The sequence below is a fragment of the Convolutriloba macropyga genome, chromosome 10 (assembly GCF_964194025.1).
Source record: "Convolutriloba macropyga chromosome 10, txConMacr16.3, whole genome shotgun sequence".
Taxonomy (NCBI): Eukaryota; Metazoa; Xenacoelomorpha; order Acoela; family Convolutidae; genus Convolutriloba; species Convolutriloba macropyga.
The window spans coordinates 6,189,360-6,212,843 of NC_134477.1; the positions used below are offsets into that span (position 1 = coordinate 6,189,360).

Consider the following 23,484-nt stretch of genomic DNA (forward strand, 5'->3'; position numbering starts at 1 on the left):
TTTTCAATTAGTAGTAGTAGTCAATTAGAGTTGATCAGAACTGTTTCCTTTTCTATTTTCAATTCAAGGCAACCATCTATGGTTGAGAGATGCAATGTAATTCTAAATAATTTTAACCTTCATTGCACAGGGCTATGTAAACAATTCTAAAAACCATTCCGAAAGTTTCCCTGTTTGCTTAAATTCTGAAACATGCAAATTAAAAATTACCGAAGTTAGTCGGCTGTGTTTGATCATGAATCGATTAATGACCACGAGTCCCACAGAATGATCGGTTCCCCTTTTCTGTGCGTAATTTGAAACTGATTTCAAGGCAAAAAATGAATATTTACATGCTACTGAATTTACAGAATCTACAGAATTTACATGCTGATAATTTTTTAAAAATTAAAACAAGCTTAATTTTAATTATATGAGCAACCTTAAGTTACGCAATTGTCTTCATATTTCTAAAGAAAGAGGCTGATCTGCCTATATAAGTAATTAAATATTGTATCAAAAACGTGTATTTTGTGCTCACCCGAAATATTTTTCGTTTCATTTAATTTGAACTAAGCTGTCATTTAATCAAAAGAAAGAAAGAAGGTATAAGATTCAAAAGTCATTTATGTTCAATAGAGATGAACAGAATGTTTTGTGTTCCCAATTTGGACTTATGAGAAAGGACCGTCTACAGAATCGCACGATCCTCGATTACTGCCCCCGCTGGCTTGAAGATTTACTTGTATTCACTATCTATAATTAATAGCCGCCCTCATCTTCTCAGCCGGCTATTATAGCGCTCGCGCTCCTAATTTTTTACAACTCAAAGAATTTGAATTGTATTGGGGCGCTGTCTTGTTACGACTCGAAGAGGAGTACTGGAGAAGTCCTTTTTAATCAATTTTATTGGAGTGATTTTTGAAGCGGGAAATGAAACGCGTGAAAAAATTTGCAGTGATTTTGGTGGTGAACAAAAGTGAAGAGCGGAGCGAAAAGAGAGTGGTTTTGTTCATACCGCTGTTTTTGAGAGAGCGAAAAATTGATGTGTGAAAAAATTTTCTCTAAGCGAGCGAATTTTTTTTGTTCACGTGCTTGTTTTAAAAGCAGTTTTTTGCAACTTTTGATGGTTATGAGGTTTGATTATGAATTTGTATTAGTTTTAGGCTTGTTCTCTTGGAATTGAAGGTTTCAAGTAGTAAATTTGAGTTTATTGCTAATTTGGAGATTTTTGATCAGTTTTGCTGATTTTTAGACGAAATTAAATTTTTTTCCTGTTTTTTTTTGTTTTAATGCTTTAAGTGGGATTTGGATAGAAGATTGCTACCTAAGAAATATTCAGATACCAATTGACTAAAGTTTTCTTGGTTTAACTCATTTTTTTTCGTAGGAAAATTGACAGAAGAATTGAGAAATTTTAAAACCATTTTTTCTTTTTTTTTTGAAGTTTTTATTTTTTTTAATCTTTGACAAGTTTCTTAGCCTATTGTGACTTGCCCATTGTTTTACGCGCTTTTCATTGCTCTAATGGCAAAGGAACTCTATTCGGCTTTATGTTTCCTTGTACTATAAAAAAAACTCAAGTTAAAAAAGTTTTTATAGTTTTTTTTTGTTCAATTTGTTTTCGAATGCCGTTTCTATTCTTCCTGAATTTTTTAATGGCATTTGTGGAGGTTCAGAGCTCAAAATAGTTGTTCAGTTGTTTAGTTATAAGGATGGGCAATTTTCTCTTTCGAGACGTTTCCAGAATTCTTTCGGCTATATTTTTTTAAGATCTGTTAACACATTTTCATGATTTTTGAAGTCAAATTCGAGTAGTGATTTTGGTCACGCCGAAACAGGAAGGGGAGCGAAAAAGCGAGTGGTTTTGCGGCGTGAAAATTTTTTGCTCTAAATTAAAAGTAGTGGGAAAACGATGGTTGAACAAAAATTCGCTTTCTCGCTAGTGGTTTTTTGTTCACATGCGACAATTTCACTTTGATTTTTACTGTTTTTTTTTTTCGATTTTTTTGCATCGGATTTTTTTTCTAAATGGTTTTCCCAATCCATTCATAGTCCGTTCTAGGTCTAATTTTCTGTTTAGTCAATGAAAATTCTTGAATTGTACGTCAGGACTTGTCCTGCTATCTTTATTACAATTCAAAGAATTTGAATTGTATTGGGGCGCTGTCTTTTTTTTTTTAAGATCTGTTCACACATTTTCATGATTTTTGAAGTCAAATTGGAGTAGTGATTTTGGTCACGCCGAAACAGGAAATGGAGCGAAAAAGCGAGTGGTTTTGCGGCGTGAATTTTTTTTCGCTCTAATTTTAAAGTAGAGTGAGAAAACGGTGTTTGAACAAAAATTCGGTTTCTCGGTAGTGGTTTTTTGTTCACATGCGGCAGTTTCACTCTGATTTTTACTGTTTTTTCGATTTTTTGGATTGGATTTTTTCTAAATGGTTTTCTCAATCCATTCACCGCTCATTCTAGGCCTAGTTTTTTGTTTGAATTAAATTTTTATTTCGCGTTAGTGGTTTTTTTGTTCACATGCGGCATTTAGACATTGATTTTCTGTTTTTTTTTCTTATTTTTTTATCTGATTTTTTTAAAATGGTTTTCTCAATTCACTCATAGTCCGTTCTAGGTCTAGTTTTTCTATTTAGTCAATGAAAATTCTTTGAATTGTACGTCAGGACTTGTCCTGCTATGTTTTTTTTTTCGTCGAACTTTTTTTCGCTTTGCCCATTTTGCCGCTTTTTCGACATTTTGCGTGAAATGTTTTTGACTTCTCTAGGCTAGTTTCACTCTTCTGTCAGTCTGCTCAAAGTCCTTTTAAACAGCAGCTGCTCAGCAAAGCAATTCAGAATGAAGAGAGTCAGTATAAAAAAGTCGAAGTCAGAAATAGAAACGGGATAAACACATAAAGCCCATTTTTAGATGCCCGGTACTTGAACTTTGTTCTCATAAGTTTTATTCACTATCTATAATGCTTATTGGTATTGATGCTAGACCCTGTAGCCTTTCACTGAGAGACAGGAGTATGCTCAATTACGAAATGACATCAAAATAAATCGCACTTAAAAATGTTTTCATACAAAAATCAATTTTTGTTGATATTTTATTTTCTTTCAATCCCAATAGAGTTATGGGAATCAACGGCGGCTATTTTCCGGCAATCTGCCGGGTATGTTAATAACTTTTTCCAAAAATATCATGTATTTAAGTAAAAATTCTTTTTGTTAATGTTAGTGTGATTGCGTCTTTTTAGGCCGTGCACCGTTCCCTGGAGACATTGAACATGGGCTACAATGACCTGAGGAATGAGGGAGTTGCCCTGTTGAAAGACGGTCTCCTCAGAAATAAGAGCATAGCCAGATTAGGATTGAGCTCGACACGCATCGACTCAATTGGTTCGTAATCCTTAAAGACACACACCCACCAAAAGGAAACGTAATCTTGCGAGACCACCGAACTCTATTTGGGCTATGTGGGTTTTTTTTGTGACTTAAAGATGGGTTTTAGTTTGCTGTAGTATTTATAAGACTGAAAGAGTTTTTACGGTGCCAAGCTTCTTGATCAGCTGAATGAAAATTGAAGCACCGTTGAAAAATTGTTCCATTACTTGCTGAACTAATTGATCTTCTTTTGGTTGGGTTTTCCTAAAATCTCAGTACCAGTCTTTAATAACCGCATGAGAGATCATTGTTGCCCCTTAGTGACTTGATTCCGAAGGGCTGAAGCAGGCGTTAAGTGACGACCACCCCCACCCCCACAGCCTTTTTATTCAGAGCCTATATATCCGACGTTGGCAGCTTCTATTGAATAGCTGCCATCAGCTATTCAGACGGCCACTATTTAGCTTTATCTTTTGAATTAGTAATATCCTGCTATTAGCTTTTTAATAGCCGCGAAGCGATAGCGGCTATTATTGGGGACATCGTGGTTTTTTTTAAAATCGTCGTCTCCATCGATGATTCTTGCGACCTGCTTTCTTTTCAATTTCAGTAACTTCTGCTGCTTTGCAGTTAAAATTTGTGTGCGTGATGTCATTTGTTCTGCTTTTAGGTTAGTTGCGTGACTTATCTCGCTCAAAAAATTGAAGTCTGAAATCACCTAATGAACTTTTATGGAAATTTACTAGTTAAAGATCAATAGTGTGCATCTAAGTAGTGCCAAACGCATATGCCATTATTCTTGGGTATTAAAGTCTTGAGTTTTTGTTTTCAAATATTAATTTTGAAAAAACTTTGTTTATCCTTTTTCCTTATAGAGCGTATGTGTCTCATAAAAATGACAGTCCGAATCTAACCCAAAAAATCAACCACTGGCGTCTTTTGCGGCTATTTTCCGGCAAGCTGCTGACTATGTTTATTATACCGCAAGTCACAATTTTTACGCGTGATTTTTGATTTACCTCACTCACTGCTTCAAGTGAATAGAATTGGGAATTCGTTCAATTAAATCTACTCAATATAGTAAATACGACGAAAATCAATAGAGAAAAATCAAATGAAACTGAAAACCCCGGTTATTAAAGCAAGGTACCTTAGGGTTTCAGCGTTCATTAGTGTGATAACTGGATTTCGTTAGTATTCAGCTTGATAGCTCTAAATAACTATAGTCATGTAATCTAACTGAAACTGCACACCAAATTTTAACAATTTTTGAGATTTAGAAGAAATCCTGTCAATGTGGATCTTATCAATAGTGGTGTAAACTTCACAGCCATCTTCTATTGTGGTGAATTGTTTAATAATTGCTCAAACGAAGTGTGTAGCAATTATATTAGTCCTGTCGGTCTGTTTATATGCGATTTTTCGCTTGACCGATTTTTCTTCTGACACTTTGGACTTTTCGTCCTCAAAAACGGGATAAACAGGTAGCGCCCAGCGGGCAATAAGTGCTCTTAGAGCCTTTCAGCTCTGTTTCAGCTCTGTTTTAGAGACTTATACTTATGGTGTGAAGGGCGGTTCTTAGAGGCTGAAGACACCCCCACTGTTGACCCGCCCCACTATTGCCCCCCAACCGCGCTGTTGCCCCCAACCCACTGTTGCCCACCACATCAGCCCCCCGGTGCACCCCCCCCCCCCCCCCCATGTCTACTGACGAACAACCGAGCGCTAAAAACACTCAATTTTATACTAATTTTCACTTTTTTTAAGCTTTTTGAAAATTTTTGTCATTTTTTGAGTTTATTCGGCCCTAGGTGCTAAGTAACCTCCTCTAGTGTTCTATAAAAGGTTGCTGCATAGTTTCTATTGGTAGTGGAATGGTTTCAACTTTTCAATATTTCAACATCACGAATTTTAGCGTGCAGATAAAACGTGCAGATTTTTTCATTTTTTTACATTTATTTCTCATTATTCACGTCTTTCCAGACGCAGTTTTAAATATGACAAGTTTTACCAATTTTTTTGATAGCCAAATTTTTGTCGGTTTTTAGGCTTCTCGAGCCTCAAGAGCCAAGGAAACTCCTGTTGTGTTTCACAATAGTTTAATGTATGTTTTTCAATTGTAATGGAATGTTTTTCAAGATTTTTTGTTTTTCAATTTTTTTTGGCATTTATTGTAATTATTCATTTTTTCAGCCTAACAGAAAATATCCGTTAGTGTTTGATAACAAGTTACTGGAAAATGTTTCTGGGCCATTAATTAGTTTTCATTTTTTCACAAATTTTAGCAGTTTTTTGTGCAATTTGCAATTTCCAAGTTTTTTGAAATTTTCATTTTTTAAGTTTTCTCCAGCCTCAAGAGCCACATAACCTCTAGGGTTTGATTATAAGTTACTACAAAGCGTCTAGTTGTAACCGAATGCTTTTCAAGGTTTTAATGTCAGCAATTTTTAAAAATATTTGCAATGTTATTGAATTTTTTTCCGGCACCAGGGTCCTAGGGACCTCCTCCTAGGTTTGATAATAAACTGCTGCATAGTTTTTAGAGTTAAGTAAATGGTTGTCAATATTTTAATGGCTCCAGCTTTAGCACTTTTTTTTAATAAGTTTTAATTTTTTTTCAATTGTTTGGAATATTATTATCATGTTCCAAGTTTGTGGATCTTTCAGCCAGTAAAACTATTTCAAGCTTGAAATAAAGATACTGGATAATCTCTTGAGAATATGAAATGGTTTTTAAGATTTTAATATCTTGAATTTTAACAAGACTTTGTTAAAATTTGCGATTGTTTTCTAATTTTTTGAATATTTTTGACCTTTTCTGAGGTTAACGATCATTACCGGCCAGCGAAGCTTTTAACGTCTTGCAGATGTGTTACTTGACATAGCTGCAAAGACAAAAAATAGTATTGAACTTTTTCACTGCAAAAACTGGAAGTTTTTCTTTTAAATTTTGCATTTTTTTTTGCAAATTTTTAAAATATCAGTTTTTTGATTTGTTAACAATGCTAGAAAACTAAAAGGTGCAGAGTCGAATCCAGCTAAAGCTAGGGTCACTAAACCGTGGCTAGCTACTGACAAAACCAACCGCTCGCCGTTCGTTTGAATGTAATTCCCCGACGTTAGTCGGTTATGTTTTGTTTTACTTCGACCAGGAAATATTGCGCTCTACTCGATTTTGGCTTCTTTACAAGATATTTTGCTCCAGGCTCGTTTCATTCTTCGCTCGTTCTGCTGAATGTGCTTTTAGATAGCAGTTGCTCAGCAAAGCAGTAGAAATGTTTGTGCCAATTCCTGTATCAAGAACCAGTAGTATTTCTAAGGAACCCCAATAATATACCTCAAGCTTCTAAAACAAGATTTAGCACTATAATTTTCTGTTCTTTCAATTCCAATGCGGGTTATTCGAATCAGTGGTGGTCATTTTACGGCAATCTGCCGGTATGTTTTTCGAATGCTGTCCAATTTGGTTTTTTGTTAGTGTGTTGTATGTAAGCTTAATTTTTTATTGGCCGTCATCAACTTCTCAGCTGGTTTTCATAGCGCTCATATTTTTGTTCTTTTTAGTAGCCGCGAAGCGATAGGCGAGTGAGGCTATTTTTTGCCGTCTCTTGATTTTTGTTTATTTCGTCAAGATTTTTGTTACGACAATATGACGTCACAATCGCGTCAAATCTGCTTTGTTCATTCGTTAATGCAGTTTCAGCTGAATTGCGTGCGTGTCGTCATTTTTCACTATTTTTGGAGAAGTTTTTTGTTCGTCTGATTAACTTGGTCACAAGTGACATAACCTCTCTCAAAAATTACTTCCTCTCTGAAATAGACTTTTCTTTAATTCAAAGAGATAAAGTCAAGTGAGTGTATACCGCTGTAACTGAAGGTTATTTACGAGCATCTTATAGAAGCAGCAATAAGTTATACAGATTCTTATTCAAAATTTTGCATCTTGAGTTCTTAATTAAAAGACTAAATTTTCGTAATCTGCTTTTTTTTACTTTCTTTTTGAGACTGCAGAGCTACTAAGTTATTGCGGCTATTTTCTGGCAATCTGTGTTTTTACATAATCGAACAAAAATTTGTTTTGCTTTACTTCTTTTTGCAGCTTTTTCGACATTTTATTTAAAATCTCTGACTTCTTTAGGCTAGTTTCACTCATCTCTCATTTTGTTGAAAGTGCTTTTAAACAGCAGTTGGTCAGCAAAGCTATTCAAAATGAACAGTCAGTATTAAAAAACCAAATCAAGTAGCAACGGGATGAACTCGTATATAGACGGGATGAGCCCAATGTTAGACGCCCGTTACTTGAACTTTGTCCTTATAGGTCTTAGTTACAATCTCTAATGCTAATTGGTATTGATACTAGCCCCTGTATCTTCTCACTAAGAAACAGGAGCATGTTCAACTACAATTTTACATCAAAATAGTCCGCATTGAAACGTTTTTGTACAAAATTCAATTATTTTTGTTTTCTATTATTCTTTCAATCCCAATCGTGGTTATGGGAATCAGCGGTCGCTTTTTTCTTGCAATCTGCCGGGTATGTTTTCTTTTCTGTTTTAATCCCAGTCTAGGTCATGGAAATCAATGGAAGCTGTTTTTCGCCATTATTCTGGATATGTTGTTTTTCTTTTGACAAGCCCTTTGATTTTTATCGGTGTCGTCGGAGAAGAGTTTTTGCTCTAATGATGCAAGGGTTGAAAAGTTCTTGCGAGTTTTTGAATGGATTAAAAAAAATGAATATAGAAAAATGCTCTTGTTTCAGCAATCGTAGCATAACTTGTTGGCCAATGTTGAATGGCCCTTTAGAAAAACGTTATATACATAAAGCTCAATAACTACTGAAGTTTGTAAAACATATGTGGGCGCAAAATCTAAAACAGATGATATTTCCAGCAACCTTTGTATTAATTTGTCAAACGGGCGTAATTAATTGCTGAGAATAGTTTCTTTTTTAAAGTGAAAGGGCATTGTTTTACAAGTGATTTCGTAATCATATTAGTGAATTCGCTCGTATCGTGTGTGAATTCTGGCAGTTGTCATTAGTTGGTATTTTGCAGGTGCTATTGCGTTGGCTGAATACATAGCCGAGTCGACGTGTATAGTGCGTGTGGACATTAGGAATAACAACGTGAAGGTGGCTGGCATAATGGCTCTGCAGAATGCTCTCAAGAACAATTATACTCTCACACGGCTTGACCTGGATAGCGAGCCCAAAAAAGAACAGGTTAATAAAAAAGTTGTGGGCTAATTTTGTACAGGTCAATTTTGTAATGTAGCGATCGTTTCGCTCAGTTCGCAGATGGAACTTGCCCAAGCATGTGCGAATTTTTAAATCGTAACATGCTATATTGGACGTCTGTTTTTTTTGCTGGGGTGATAGGAGGAGGTGAGGGCAGCCGATAGTATCAAATTATAGAAGGATTATGTCAAATGTAATAATTATATTCAATCAATATTAGCATGGAAATGCTATACATACCGGTAAAATGAGAGTTTTAATCACTCTCGCACGAGGGATTTGTGGAAAAATGGTCTCAAGTAATGCATTTTGCATCTATTGTTAATTAACTCATTTATAAAGTTTCAATTTGTGATGTAAGACGAAAAACTTAATGTATTTTATTTGTTTTCAGATTACTCTTGATTCAATGTGTATGCTTTTGAAGTGACTATCGTCTTAAATTTAGCATTTGAATTATAACAATAAACGACAGAGATATGCTCTGAATAAATTATACAACGTTCCAATTATGTAGCTTCTTAAGAAAGGGGCTATTATAACTATAAATAGCTGTTAAGCTGATTAGAAGATATTGACAATTAAATGTGTGTTAGAAAGATGCAGCTAAAGTGTTTCCATACATTATTATGGCGGTTTTAATGAAAGAGGTTTTATCTTTGAACAAGTCTAATTTATTTGAAAATATTTTAGAAAATTTTTAAATTCAAATGTTTTTAAAATTTTACACCTGAATTTTTATTTGGAAAAATCAATCACACGGTTATTTGAATGATTCATTCTATATATGAACTACGTAATTTTCCTCATTTTTGTACACAATCTCGATAACTGTTCTTTGCATAATTATTTGCATGATTATTTTTGATAGCCGCGAAGCGATAGCGGCTATTATTGGGGACATCATGGTTTTTTTTTAAAATTTGAAGAATTTGAATTGTATTGGGGCGCTGTTTTTTTTTCAAGACATCCATTTCAAAACGGGATAAACAGTTAAAGCCCAGCGGGCATTAAGTTTCATTAGAAGCCCAAAGAGGACGTTAGTAGTCCTTCAAGTGCTTAGAGTGGTGAAGCTGCTGGAGTTTTTGGGCTCAAAATGGTGCAATTTTTCATGTTTTTTTGTGATTTTTTCTAGTTTTTTGTTTGATTAGTCTTAGGTTAGTTTTTAAAAGTTGATGAAGGCCTTTTGCGAGACAAAATTATTCGTTATGACCATTTTATGAGCTATGTGTTTTAGTACTACAAACAAAAACACGCAAAATGATACTAATCTTTGCCATTTTTTTTTCAAGTTTTTTGAAAAATATTGTCTTTTTTTGAGCTTTTCCTTTATAGGAGCCAGGGAATTCCTATCGATTTTTGAACCAATTAATTTTTAAGGCTTGGAATTGGGTTACGTTGTAGCCTCTAGAGACACTTAAGTGATTGTTACGATATTAAAATCAAAATTTTCAGCAAAAGTTCATTAAAATTTGCAATTGATTTCATTTTTTAATTTGCAATTGATTTCATTGAATTTTTTCAGGCCTTGCAGATATAATACTGCAGCAATTTCAGAAACAAAAATTGGTTTTGAACATCTTTTTGAAATAGGTATAATTAAAGGGATCAAATTTTGCCTTAGGATTAAAAGCTTCAAAGTTTTAGCGATTATTATCTTTTTGTTTAGTTTGATTGATTGTTTGTTCTCTTTTTTTTTGAGATTTTATTTGTGTTTTGGCTGGCGTTGTTCAATTGATCTGCTGTCCAGGTAGAGTACTTCTAAGTTTTTCTTTCATTTCTTTGTATTGTAGTTCAGGACTTGTCCTGCTATGTTTTTTAATTAGTCTTCATCTATGATTCTTACGACCTGACTTTTTCAATGACTTTACTGCTTTACAGTTAAAGTATGTCTATGTGACGTCTTTTCTGCTTTTAGGTCAATTGCGTGATTTACCTCACTCAAAAAATGACTTCTGAACTCACTTATTTGAACTTAAATTTTCTGAACATTTACTTGTTGATAGTGTGCATCTAATTAGTGCCAAACTTAAATGCCTTAGTTCTTGATTATTAGTCTGAGTTTTTTTTATTTCGAATATCAATTTCGAAAAAGCTCTTTTAGGGCTTTTTCTTTATAGACCATATGTCTCTTAAAAATGGCAGTCCGAATATAACTCAAAAAGTCTAGTGGTCTATTAAAGGACTGGTGGTCGATCTGTCTATCGTATTTCTTTCGTTGTTTCAAATCACGGAAGGCCACAAGCGTCTATCTCGGCTATTTTCCGGCAATCTACCGGGTGTGTCTTTAAAATTGGCTGTTCAATTTATAGTAACCGTGAGACTCTGTGATTCCTTTGATCACGATCTCTGTTTAGCTCTCTGGCTACTGTGAGCTGTACAGCAAGAGTCTGGAACAGATAGTGTTTCTTCTGGAGAGGAATTCGACTCTGGCCACTGAAGAGGATACCCGGAGATTCGTTCTGCAACAGCAGATGCTCCAGTTCAAGCGAGGTCTCGCATCCTCATCTTCTTTCACTGCTGCCTCTTCTTCATCTTCTTCTGCTGCCAATGTTAAAGGTGGTATCATCAAATTTATTATGTGGATCAATAGCAGCAACAGTTGAAGCAACACCACCCCACCCCCTTCCCTGTGGGGTAGATTATGACCCTCTGTAATAGATATTGGATCGTCTCCGTTTGTAACCCCCCCCCCCCCAGCTTAGTGGGTGCATTTTATTTGCACCCCCAGACACACGTGCAACATTTTTACGTAAGGATTTACTATGTATAACGTACCTGGGGGGAACAAAGGGAAAAGATTCTAGATATTTTACATCTTCATAATCGCGCATATAAATAGCAATGTATAATCTCACCTCTTATAAGACCATTCATATGTTTGGTCAACCCGGGTTAGTACATTATCCGTAAACCAATAGCATTGCCAAAAGAGCTTTTATTTTTTCACACATTGTTTTAAACGTCAAAATTTTGCACAGGGAAAAAACAGTTCCCTTTTTAATAGCCGCACAGCGATAGCTGGGGCTATTATTGGCCTTCTCTTGGTTTTTTTTTATTAATAGCCGCACAGCGATAGCTGGGGCTATTATTGGCCTTCTCTTGGTTTTTTTTATTAATAGCCGCACAGCGATAGCTGGGACTATTATTGGCCTTCTCTTGGTTTTTTACAATTCAAAGAATTTGAATTGTTTTGGGGCGCTGTCTTTTTACGACTCGAAGAGGAGTATTGGAGAAGTCCTTTTTTTAAATCACTTTAGTTGGAGTGAATTTTGAAGCAGGAAATGAAACGCGTGAAAAATTTTAGAGAGGTTTGGGTGCTGAACAAAAAAGAAGAGGGGAGCGAAAAGAGAGTGGTTTTTTGTTCATTCCGCTGTTTTCGAGAGAGCGAGAAATTGAGGTGTGAAAAAAATTTCTGTAAGCGAGCGAAATTTTGTTCACGTGCGGTTTTTTAAAACCGTTTTTTTGTTATTTTTTTGGTTTAGAAGTCTTATTATGATATTGTGTGATTTTTAAGGTTGCTTTAATAGTGGTTTGTAGGTTTTTGGTCATTAATAAGAAGTTTATACCATTTTGCTGGTTTTTCAGCTATTTTGCTGAATTTTAGGCGAATTTTAGCAATTTTTTGCGTTTTGTCCTGTTATATTGCTTTGTATGGGCTTTTAATAGACGCATGTTAGTTACTGAGTCTTTAGATACCAAGTGATTACATTTTCTTAGGTTTTAAACGATTTTTTTGTTAAGAAAAATGACAATAAACTGAAACATTTTTAATTATTCTTCTTAATTTTTTGCCGTTTTTCGCTTTTTTTTCGGAACTTAGAGAAGTTTCTTAGCCTATTCGGTTTTCCTATGGTTTTGGAAGTTTTTCTGTTTTCATTTTGCTCCATACAACGTTTTTTGGCTCTATGTGCTTTTGTGAAATCAAAAAGCTTATTTTTTTAAGATTTCAGATTTCTTTCAAGTTGTTTTTATATGCTCTTTGTGTTCTTCAAGTTTTTATAGCATTTGGGGATGCCTATTGTCTAATTAAGTTGTTTTTGTTGCGTGTTGATGATTTTGATTTCAGTTTCGAGTCAGTTTTTTAAAGATAATTGAGTAATTTTTATGAAGATATCTGCGAATTTTTGTGATTTTTTTTTGATTTTTTGAAATCTTCTGATTCGTGCGGCTTTTGAATGCAGTTTTTTCCTACTTTTGATGGTTATGAAGTTTGATTATGATATTGTATTAGTTTTAAGCTTGTTTTGATAGGAATTGAAGTGTTCAAGTAGTTAATTTGAGTTTACTGCTAATTTGGAGGATTTTGATCAGTTTTGCTGATTTTTAGACAAAAATTTAATGGTTTTTTGCCTGTTTTTTTTTGTTTTAATGCTTTAAGTGGGAATCGAATAGAAGCTTGTTACTAGATATTTTTGGTTACCAAGTGACTAAACTTCTCTTGGTATCAAGTTCTTTCTGGGGAAATTTTGTAGAGAAATTTTAAACAATTCTTATTTTCTGGAGTTTTTCTTTTTTTAAATCTGAGAAGTTTCCTAGCCTATTATGACTTGCCCATTGTTTTGCGAACTTTTCCTTGCTCTAAGTGCAAAGGAACTTTACTCGGTTTTATGCTTCCTTGTACTATTAAAAAAACTCATTTTTGTTTTTCTAGTTTTTTTGTTCAATGTTTTTGAATGCCCTTTGTATTCTTCCTCAAATTATTTATGGCGTTTGTGGATGTTCAGGGTTCAAAGTAGTTGTTCTAGTTGTTTAGTCATAAGTATGGGCAATTTTCTCCTTCGAGTTGTTTCCGGAATTCTTCCGGCTATGTTTTTTTTAAGATCTGTTCACACATTTTCATGATTTTTGAAGTCAAATTGGAGTAGTGATTTTGGTCACGCCGAAACAGGAAATGGAGCGAAAAAGCGAGTGGTTTTGCGGAGTGAATTTTTTTCGCTCTAATTTTAAAGTAGAGTGAGAAAACGGTGTTTGAACAAAAATTCGGTTTCTCGGTAGTGGTTTTTTGTTCACATGCGGCAATTTCACTCTGATTTTTACTGTTTTTTTTTTCGATTTTTAGGATCGGATTTTTTTTCTAAATGGTTTTCCCCAATCCAATCACAGCTCATTCTAGGCCTAATTCTTTGTTTGAATTAATTTTTTTTATTTCTCGCTAGTGGTTTTTTTGTTCACATGCGGAATTTTGACATTGATTTTCTGTTTTATTTATTTTTTTATCTGATTTTTTTTAAATGGTTTTCTCAATTCACTCATAGTCCATTCGAGGTCTAGTTTTTCTGTTTAGTCAATGGAAACTCTTTGAATTGTACGTCAGGACTTGTCCTGCTATGTTTTTTTATTTCGTCGTCATGATTTTTGTTACGACCATATGACGTCACAGCCACTTTTTGTTCATTCGTTCATGCAATTTCAACTGAATTGCATGTGTGACGTCATTTTTCACTCTTAGTGGAGCGAGTTTTTTTGGTTCATGCGAGTGATTAAATTTTTGGTCACACTTGACTTACCTCACTCTCAAAAATGACTTCCTCACTTTGAAATTGACTTTTATTCACTTTAATTCAAAGAGATAAGGTCAAATGAGTGTGTGTCACTCTAAATGAAGGTTATTTGAGATCAGCTAATGGAGGCAGCAATAAATTATACAGATTTTTAATTAAAATATAACAGATCAGCCTTCAATGAAAAGACAAATTTTTTTGGTCTGTCTTTACTGTTTTTTTTTGGACTGCCGATCTACGAATCTATTGCGGCTATTTTCTGGCAATCTGCAAGCTATGTTTGTTAATATCTGAGCACGGCAAAGTGCTAAAAAGCATACGGCGGTGGTATAAACATCGAAGAAAGCTGCTGCTGGCTTTAAAGGCTGACGAAGAAAATCTGCAAATCAGCTGGTTTGCTATCTAAATTACATTCTGTCTTTGAGAAGAGATTTTGTGGCAATGTTGTTTTTATTTCAAAATTTTGGATTGTCAATGAGTGCGTTTCAGGCGATGGTAGCCACTTAAGTGAGAATGCCACCCAGAAATTGTCATCCAATCACCACTACCAGTACCACTCAGGAGCCAGTCAACATCACGGGTCAACAACAGAAGGGGAGCCAGGCGCAACCCCCTCAGGTGGGGGGACGTCTGGGGAAGTAGGCAAACGGGCCAGGAGCAGTTTCTCAGAATCCTTAATGATACCAGTCACCGCCAGCAAGGTCTTATAACATCAATATATACGAAATTCTTTAGAAAATTTAATGGCAAATATTTTGTCGCAGTTACTTCTCAGCCGGCTCCTATTTTTACAATTTAAAGAATTTGAATTGTACTGGGGCGCTGCCTTTTTTACGACTCGAAGAGGAGTATTGGAGATTTCCTTTTTTTAAATCAATTTTACTGGGGTGAATTTTGAAGCGAGAAATGAAACACGTGAAAAACTTCGGAGTGATTTTGTTGCTGAACAAAATGAAGAATGGAGTGAAAAGTGGTTTTTTTGTTCATATCGCTGTTTTCTGGAGAGCGTGAAAAAATTCTGTAAGCGAGCGAAATTGTTTGTTCACGTGCGGCATTTTAAAGCATTTTGTTTCAGTTTTTTTGGTTTAGAGGTTTGGTTATGATTTTGTTTTAATTTTAGGCTGGTTTTGGTATGAAAGTGTCTGGAAATTCATGTGAATTTTATGCTAACTCGCAGGTTTTTTATAGCTGCGAAGCTGTAAGCTGAGCGTAGCTATATTGCGGTGCTCATGGTTTTTTGTTTCGTCGTCTGACGCTCTTTTTTCGTTTTACATTTGTTCACACAGCAAAGCTGAAAAAGTCAAATTTTCTGAATGACTTCTTCCTCTCACTAACGGCATTTGCGAGCGTGACGTCATTTCTCACTCGCTCTAGCAAAAGTTTTTAGGTCATTTGCGTGATTTAGATTTTGATCATACGTGACTTACCTCCCTCAATAAAATGACTTTTGCACTTTAGAAACTTAAGCTTAGTTTGATTTTGTTTAAGGTCAAATGAACTCATATGTGCAGTTAAGGTCCCTAATAAGAGGCTTCTGCGGAATGAATTTTAACAAGCTTTATTAGTTTTTCACTGAATGTTTTTTACAAAGTTTTTTGAGTGGCGTCGATTTTCAATTTAGATCTGTATCTGTTTCTATCTATTATATGGCACGCAGTTCTCTTCTTTCGCAGCTATTCCGGCAATCTGCCGGCTATGTTCATGTATTTTGCAGATTTTCGGGCTAGTTTTTGCGTTTTTGAAGAGACCCCTTCTAATTGAGCAAATTTTAGATAACAATTGGTTACAGTTTTGTGGATATGAATCATTTTTTGTTGAGAAATGACAAAAAATGGCAAAAATTGGAACTATTTTTTATTAATTTTTTGCAGTTTTTTTTCTGTTTTTAGAGTGGTTTCGTAGCCTATTATGAGTTGCCTATTGTTTTGCGAGCATCTGGATGCCCTATTGGCTGAATGGAATTTTTCTTTGGATATATATGCTTAAATGTAAAATTAAAATATTTTTTTAAACTTTTTCCAGTTTTTTTAGTGCAAGTTGTTTTTAAGACCTTTTTTACTAATTGGCCTCAAGTATTTTAAAAAACTCTCATATGTGGATTTAGTAAGTACTAGTTCTTTCGATTAAGCAATTTTGGCTGCGATAGTTTTGTCGGCATCTCAATATGACAAAATCTGATCAGTTTTTTACCATATTTTAACAGATTTGATTTTCTTATTTTTATTTTTTGTTTTATGGATTTGTTTCAAGATAATCATAAATTAGTGGAGGCACGTTTTGTCTGATGAGTGGTTGGACGGCGTTTAAATGGATTTTTACTTCGAGTCGTTTCCGGCATTCTTATGTTTTTTTCAAAGATCTGTTCGCACATTTTTATGATTTTTGAAGTGAAATTGGAGTAGCGATTTTGGTCACGCCGAAACAGGAAGTACAGCGAAAAAGCGAGTGGTTTTGCGGCGTGAATTTTGTTAAGTCTTGTTTTAAAGTAGATTGAGAAAACGGTGTTTGAACAAAAATTTGCTTTCTCGCTAGTGATTTTTTGTTCACATGCGGCAGTTTCATTTTGATTCTGTTTTTTCGATTTTTTGGATCGGATTTTTTCTTAATGGTGTTTTCAATCCATTCGCAGTTCCTTCTAGGCCTAATTTCTTGGTTTTAAGCAGATATTACTTTTTCGCTAGTGATTTTTTGTTCACATGCTGCATTTTAACGTTGATTCTCTGTTTTTTCTTAAGTTTTTTGATGTTTTTTAGAAATTGTTTTCTCAGTTCACTCATAGTCCCTACTAGGTGTAGTCTTTTGTTTAGTCACTGAGAATTCTTTGAATTGTAGGCCAGGACTGGTTTTTTATTTCGTCGAACTTTTCGCTTTACCTTAGTTCACAGCTCGTTCAACATTTTGCCTGAATTTTTTTTTCACTAATTGGCCTCAAGTATTTAAAAAACTCTCATAAGTGGATTTAGTAGGTACTAGTTCTTTTGATTAAGCAATTTTGGCCGCGATAGTTTTGTTGGGATCTCAATATATGACAAAATTTGATCAGATTTTTTATCATATTTTAACAGATTTGATTTTTTTATTTTTTGTTTTATGGTTTTGTTTCAAGGTAATCATAAATTAGTGGAGGCACGTTTTGCCTGATGAGTGGTTAGATAGCGTTTAAACGGATTTTTACTTCGAGTCGTTTCCGGCATTCTTATGTTTTTTTCAAAGATCTGTTCGCACATTTTTATGATTTTTGAAGTGAAATTGGAGTAGCGATTTTGGTCACGCCGAAACAGGAAGTACAGCGAAAAAGCGAGTGGTTTTGCGGCGTGAATTTTGTTAAGTCTTGTTTTAAAGTAGATTGAGAAAACGGTGTTTGAACAAAAATTTGCTTTCTCGCTACTGATTTTTTGTTCACATGGGGCAATTTAACTTTGATTGTTTTTTTCGATTTTTTGGATTGGATTTTTTCTTAATGGTGTTTTCAATCCATTCGCAGTTCCTTCTAGGCCTAATTTTTTTGTTTTAACCAGATTATACTTTTTCGCTAGTGATTTTCTGTTCACATGCTGCATTTTAACGTTGATTCTCTGTTTTTTCTTAAGTTTTGATGTTTTTTTAGAAATGGTTTTCTCAGTTCACTCATAGTCCCTAGTAGGTGTAGTCTTTTGTTTAGTCACTGAAAATTCTTTGAATTGTAGGTCAGGACTTGTTTTTTACTTCGTCGAATTTTTCGCTTTACCTTAGTTCACAGCTCGTTCAACATTTTGCGTGAAATTTTTTTGAATTCTCTAGGCTAGTTTTACTCTTCGCTCATTCTGCTGAAAGTGCTTTTAAACAGCAGTTTCGCAGCAAAGCAATTCAAAATGAACAGAGTCAGTATCAAACAAACGAAATCAGAAATAGAAACGGTATAAAAAGCCTATTTTTAGATGACCGTTACTTTAACTTTGTTCTTAGTTACCGACTCTAATGCTTATTGGTATTGATACTAGCACCATTATCGTCTCACTATGAAACAGGGGTATGTTCAGCTGCAGGATGACATCGAAATAGGTCGTGCTTTATAATTGTTTCAACAAAAATAATATTTGTTTTCTTTTTCTGTTCTTTGAATCCCAACCGTGGTTATGGGAATCAACGGCGGCTATTTTCTGCCAATCTGCCTGGTATGTTATTTCTGTCTGATCGTTTTTCGTCTGACCGATTTGAGGTCTCGATGAAAGAAGCGGGACAAGACCAACTTCACTGGTTTGTCAAGATTTTCCAGTGAATTTCCAGGGAACCAAAATATTATGGCTTCTAAGTCAAAATGCTTTAGAAGATCAACACGGTGTCTATAGTTGCAGAAACAGAGGGCAGTATAGGTCCATAATTGTTTTTTAAAGTCGTTATTTCTAGGAGTTGTAATAAATAAGTTGGTTTTTAAGGTGAGTGCAAAGTAAGCCGAAGTAAAAGTAAGCCACCATAAAAGCAAGTCGAAAGTTATGTAATAGTTATGTAATCTATCAGAAATAATACATTGTTAACTATTACAATCAACACTGCGCATACTATTATTCGGCATAATGTATTCCAATGCACTAAAGAAACAAAAATACGTCAATTTTTAATTGCTCTCAAACGAAGTTTGTAGCAATTATATTAGTCCTGTTGGTCTTTTTTGCGATTTTTCGCTTGACCGATTTTTCGTCTGACGCTTTTGACTTTTCGTCCTCAAAAACGGGATAAACAGGTAGCGCCCAGCGGGCATTAAGTGCTCTTAGAGCCTTTCAGCTCTGTTTCACAGCTCAAACTTTTTGGAGACTCTCAAACGACCGCTCACCGGTCGTTTGAGAGCAATTCGCCCGACGTTAGTCGGTTATGTTCAGACTTCTAGTGGGTACGGGCCTTTGTGGACCGCTGTCCATGGCCATGCCTCTCATACGCTTTGGGATGTAATTCGGAAACCGCGGGCCGGTTATCGCGGCGAAGCGCGCCCACCGGCCCGCCAGGGGCAACTTAAAATACCGGTATCCCAGAATTTTTCGGCTTACTTTGCTTCATTTTCAAAATTCGGCTTGCTGGCCTATCGGCGTGCTTGACCACCATCGACGAAGTTCGAACCAATTTTTGTCGCCGTTTTTCTTCATTATTTACTCTCAAAAATGAAGTTTGTAGTAGTTATATTGGTCTCATGGTCTTTTTAGGACTGACTCAAAGAGGAGTATTGGTGTTCAAATTTGTTAATGACTTGAACCCTGACTTGATCCCTTTCCCTCCTTCCCACCTATTGGACCTACCTACGCCTCCCCCTACCCACGACCTCTACCTACTCACCTACCCCCCCCCCCCCCCCCCCCAATAGCTGAGGCAAGTTTGTTTATGACTTTTGTTTTCGAACATTGACTTCTGTGTTCGAACTATGGCTTCTGTTGTCAAACATTGTAATTAGAAAATGCTGGTAATGCTAAAGGTCATTTTGAGAAGCTATCCTGTAACAATCCCTCTTCTCTATCCAGGCTACAAACAACTCTCTCCACACCTTATCACCAACCCGTCGCCTCACCCGTCACCTCACTTATCACCCATCTACTCCCCACACCTACCACCCAACGGCACCTACTCCCCAACATTTCGTCCTCAAAAACGGGATAGGCTGAGCAGCTATCTTGGTTCCTTACGCCTTACTAGTATCTAAGCATGCGAGTCACCGCATATGTTTTGGTTTTGAGGAGACATAAATTCATTGCGTGAAGGGCGGTTCTTAATCTGAAGAGTGCCTCACTCTCCCCGTCCACCCTCCTGCTTCTGGCGATTTAGATCCCCCATTTCCTTTTCTGCCCCCCCCCCCCCTGCGATCCAATCCGCTCACCCTCCCCTCCTAGTGCATCTCCTAATGCTAGCATGCCTCAGCACCTGCTGGCTGCTGCCGAAGAAAACCATTCGCCGATCGTTTGAGCAGTTCGCCCGACGTTAGTCGGTTATGTTAGAAAATTTTGCTTTACGTTTTTCCACTCTTCGATTGACTTAAATCGCGCTTGATTTTTTCGTGATATAATTTAACCTATTTCTCAGTTTTAAAAGCAAGAAAAATTGAAGTGCGCTAAAATTGGTTCCATTTTTTTTACTTTGAATTGTAATAGTGGTCTATAATCCTCTACTAACTTCATTTGAAGCCTCTTAGAATTTATTGTACAACACCCCCTTACAAGCAACCACGCCCACCATTTCAAGCAAGCTGCAATAGAATGGAGCTCTGCGGCTGTTGTTAGAGAGCAAATCGTTACATTTGCTCACATCGTTACATTCTTAAATTTTCTCATTTTAGCAGGGTCAAGATGACATTCCGATCATTCTTCCGCCTGTGCCGTTGCCTTCTGAAGACCAACAGTCAGGACAGTTACAACAATCAACAGATAAACAGCAACAGCAAAATAGTACCTCCTCAACGGGGGAAACTAGCTCATATCGTGGCGCTACGACCAACCAGCAGCCTATAACTACTAATACTATTACGACCAAATCTCTTGCAGTAAATATCACAGACGCCTCTAAGACCAACAAAGAGCCTCCTCACAGTTTTGGAGGGGAAGAACCCCAGCCTCCCTCTCCCATATCACCGTCTACGATGCAGAAGTTCCAGAACATTCCTCACATATCGCTACTGACGTCACCCGACCACACCTCAGGTAAATATGATAGGATATTGTATAACATTTAGTATTTGGAGGTCATTTAGTCGATTTTAAAGAAGTGAAGTCATAGATAGAGAGCAGCAAAAAATTTGTTTGCAATTAAAGCGGGAATCTGAGTTGTATTATAGCGTTTGGTACCCCAACCCCCCCCCCCCAACGTTTTTGGCCCGCTGAAAATTTATTGTAGCATGTTACTACTTGTAAGAATAGCAGCAAATATTACCGATAGTTTTAGATTGAAAACAATTTGAGGGACCCAAACAAAGCAACAACGTTTTCTATTTTAGACTCTGAAACTTCTTTATCGCCCAAACCATCCGAAGAGCAGTATCAACCCACGATGGCAGGTGACTTCAACGAGTCCTTTATTGTCAACAGTCTATACAACAGCACGGATATTCCTCCGTTATCGGCAGCAACCGACGAATCGGGAGGGGGAGAGAGCTTTTCCCAAATAACGAGTTCCGACAGCTCAACGGCGTCGATGTCAATGTCGGGTGACTCTTGAATAAAAGTAGAATTAGTAGAGAAAGTAGTCTAGTCAGTGCCACCGTTTGTCACTATTCTTCCTGTCTTCAGTATCGGAATTGCTTTTAGTGTGCTTTCTTCTCGGCTGCTGCTGCTTTGCCTGCTTTACAAGTTCTACAACGTAGAGACAGACTGGATCTATTCTGCCCCCCCCCCGCAACCTTAGTGGGTATATAACTTTTAAGCCCCTCCCCACCCCAGGCGCACGTGCAATTACTTGCATAGTAATGTGCTCTATAACAACACAACATTTGGGGGGCATAAAAACACTGGAGGTCGAAACAGAATAGATCTGAAAGAATTGCGGAGAAAAAGAGGCTCGAAATTCAAATTTACTTCTTAATAATTAGGCCTGTTTCACACAATAATGTCAACTGACAAGTTGTCAGTCGATATAACATAAAGTGATGAATATTTTGCCCGATTTTTGTCACAGGTGGAAATTAAACCTCTATACCCGTTTAGGGTATTCTGGCTATTTTTCATAATCAAGCAATGAGACGACCTCGTCTATCAACGGTGTGTCATAAGAAAAGATTTTGATCAATTTTCTCGGGTTCAAGTTTCACGTCTTAGAGAGTTTAGGATCAAGTCCTGTATTGCAGCACTAAAATGCAAGCTATTAGATTTTTGCATAAAAGCAGTGATGTAGATGTCCAGAAGCCATTTTTTCATGTTTCGGTTATCCGAAATTACACTCAAATGTCTTTCCGTTCTAGTAAGTGCTTAATATTTGCGCACTTGAGTAGAACTAGCCTATGGCACTAACATGGTTGGCCCTGATTCCATTTTTGAGAAGTGTGCCTTCCCTTTTTTAAAAAAATTCCCATTCTATATTGAGGCTGTAGTACGGGCTAAGAGAGTGAATAGGCATGGGAACATGCGGCCCTGAACGCCTCTGCCCCGAAGGACGCTGAGGTCAACAAATCATTGTCGACAGTTTTGAGATCTTAATGTTCTGATTAATTGATCTTGACATTTTTGCTTGACAATTTTGACTTTTCGTGCGACTTTTACGTCCTTGACTTTTGGCGTTTCGCGTGATCTAAATTTCTCTCTCAATCACAATTTCAAGCAGCTGAACTCAATTGGTGGCAATTTAATACTAAAAGTCAAATGAAAAGTGCGCCGAAACTGGTGTCAGTTTTTACTTTAAATCTTAATAGTGGTATATGTTAACCTCTAATGTGGTTATTTGAAGCCCACTGTTGAACTTCTTAGTCCCATTTAGGCTCCCCTCTTCAACTGATGTGCGAGTGATATTTTGGTGTGAGATATCTGGTTTCGGCATTCCACGAAAGAATTGTGGAGCTTGAGCGCAGAAAAATTTGGATCTTTATCAGTAGTTGATTAGTAGCTGCGACAGCTACCGATTTTTGGCCTTCACTTTGTCTTTTGAATCGAATTGGGTGCTGTTTTTTTACAACTCGAAGAGGAGTGAGCATTGGTATTCTGTGGGTTATTAATTGCTCTCGAACGAAATTTGAGGCAATTATTAAAAATTTGTTGGTCTTTTTATGCAAAAATTTTGCTTGAGCGTTTTGCGCTTTTGTTCTGGGAGATCATTTGTCTTCTTGAGTGACTTCTTCACAAATGTTCTTCATTTCAGTGATCTACATTATCCTTTTTTGAAATCATGTTGGTTCATCCGACTTTAGTCGGTTTATGTTCAATTGCTCTCGAACGAATATCGAAGCAGTTATTGTAAACGTGTTGTTTTTTAAATGAAAATTTTTGCTTGAACCTGGTTGAACGTTGTTGTTCTAGAACATTCTTTGACTTCTCAGATGACTTTGTCACGCTTCACTTCTCCATTTTGAGGGATTTCAATTGCTCTCATTCTGAACTGAGTTTGTTTCTAATATAAAAGCGATTATAAGTGGTTGATTCTCAAAGCCGTTGTAGTGGACTGGTTAGGATGCCTGACTGCTATGCTGGAGGTCTCGGGTTCTAACCTCTATGAAGTTCGAGTTTTTGTACCCGTTGATTTTTATTTATTACGCCCCTAAATTCCCCATCCCCTGCCTGTCGTTCGAGAGCAATTCATCTGACGTTAGTCGGTTTATTAATAGCCGCCGTCAGCCTCTCAACGGTTATTATTTAGGCGCTCTCCTTTTACAATTCTAAGAATTTGAATTGTATTGGGGCACAGTCTTTTTTTAAGATCTGTTCACACATTTTCATGATTTTTGAAGTCG

General features: G+C 36.2%; 1 protein-coding gene across 2 annotated transcripts in view; it reads left to right on the top strand.

Annotated features, from left to right (window-relative positions):
• Positions 1–21,530, top strand: part of LOC142348429 (uncharacterized) — a 43,142-nt gene extending 21,612 nt beyond the window's left edge. Inside the window, exons 11-16 of one of the 2 annotated variants that reach the window (XM_075399788.1) lie at positions 3,230–3,371; positions 8,411–8,577; positions 10,950–11,151; positions 14,586–14,797; positions 20,395–20,752; positions 21,046–21,530. In XM_075399788.1, the coding sequence (XP_075255903.1) occupies positions 3,230–3,371; positions 8,411–8,577; positions 10,950–11,151; positions 14,586–14,797; positions 20,395–20,752; positions 21,046–21,266 (1,302 nt within the window). In that variant the 3' untranslated portion in view covers positions 21,267–21,530. Of the gene's footprint in view, positions 1–3,229; positions 3,372–8,410; positions 8,578–10,949; positions 11,152–14,585; positions 14,798–20,391; positions 20,753–21,045 lie in introns of both variants that reach the window. The other variant, XM_075399787.1, reaches the window with a different exon arrangement.
• The last annotated feature ends 1,954 nt before the right edge of the window (positions 21,531–23,484 follow it).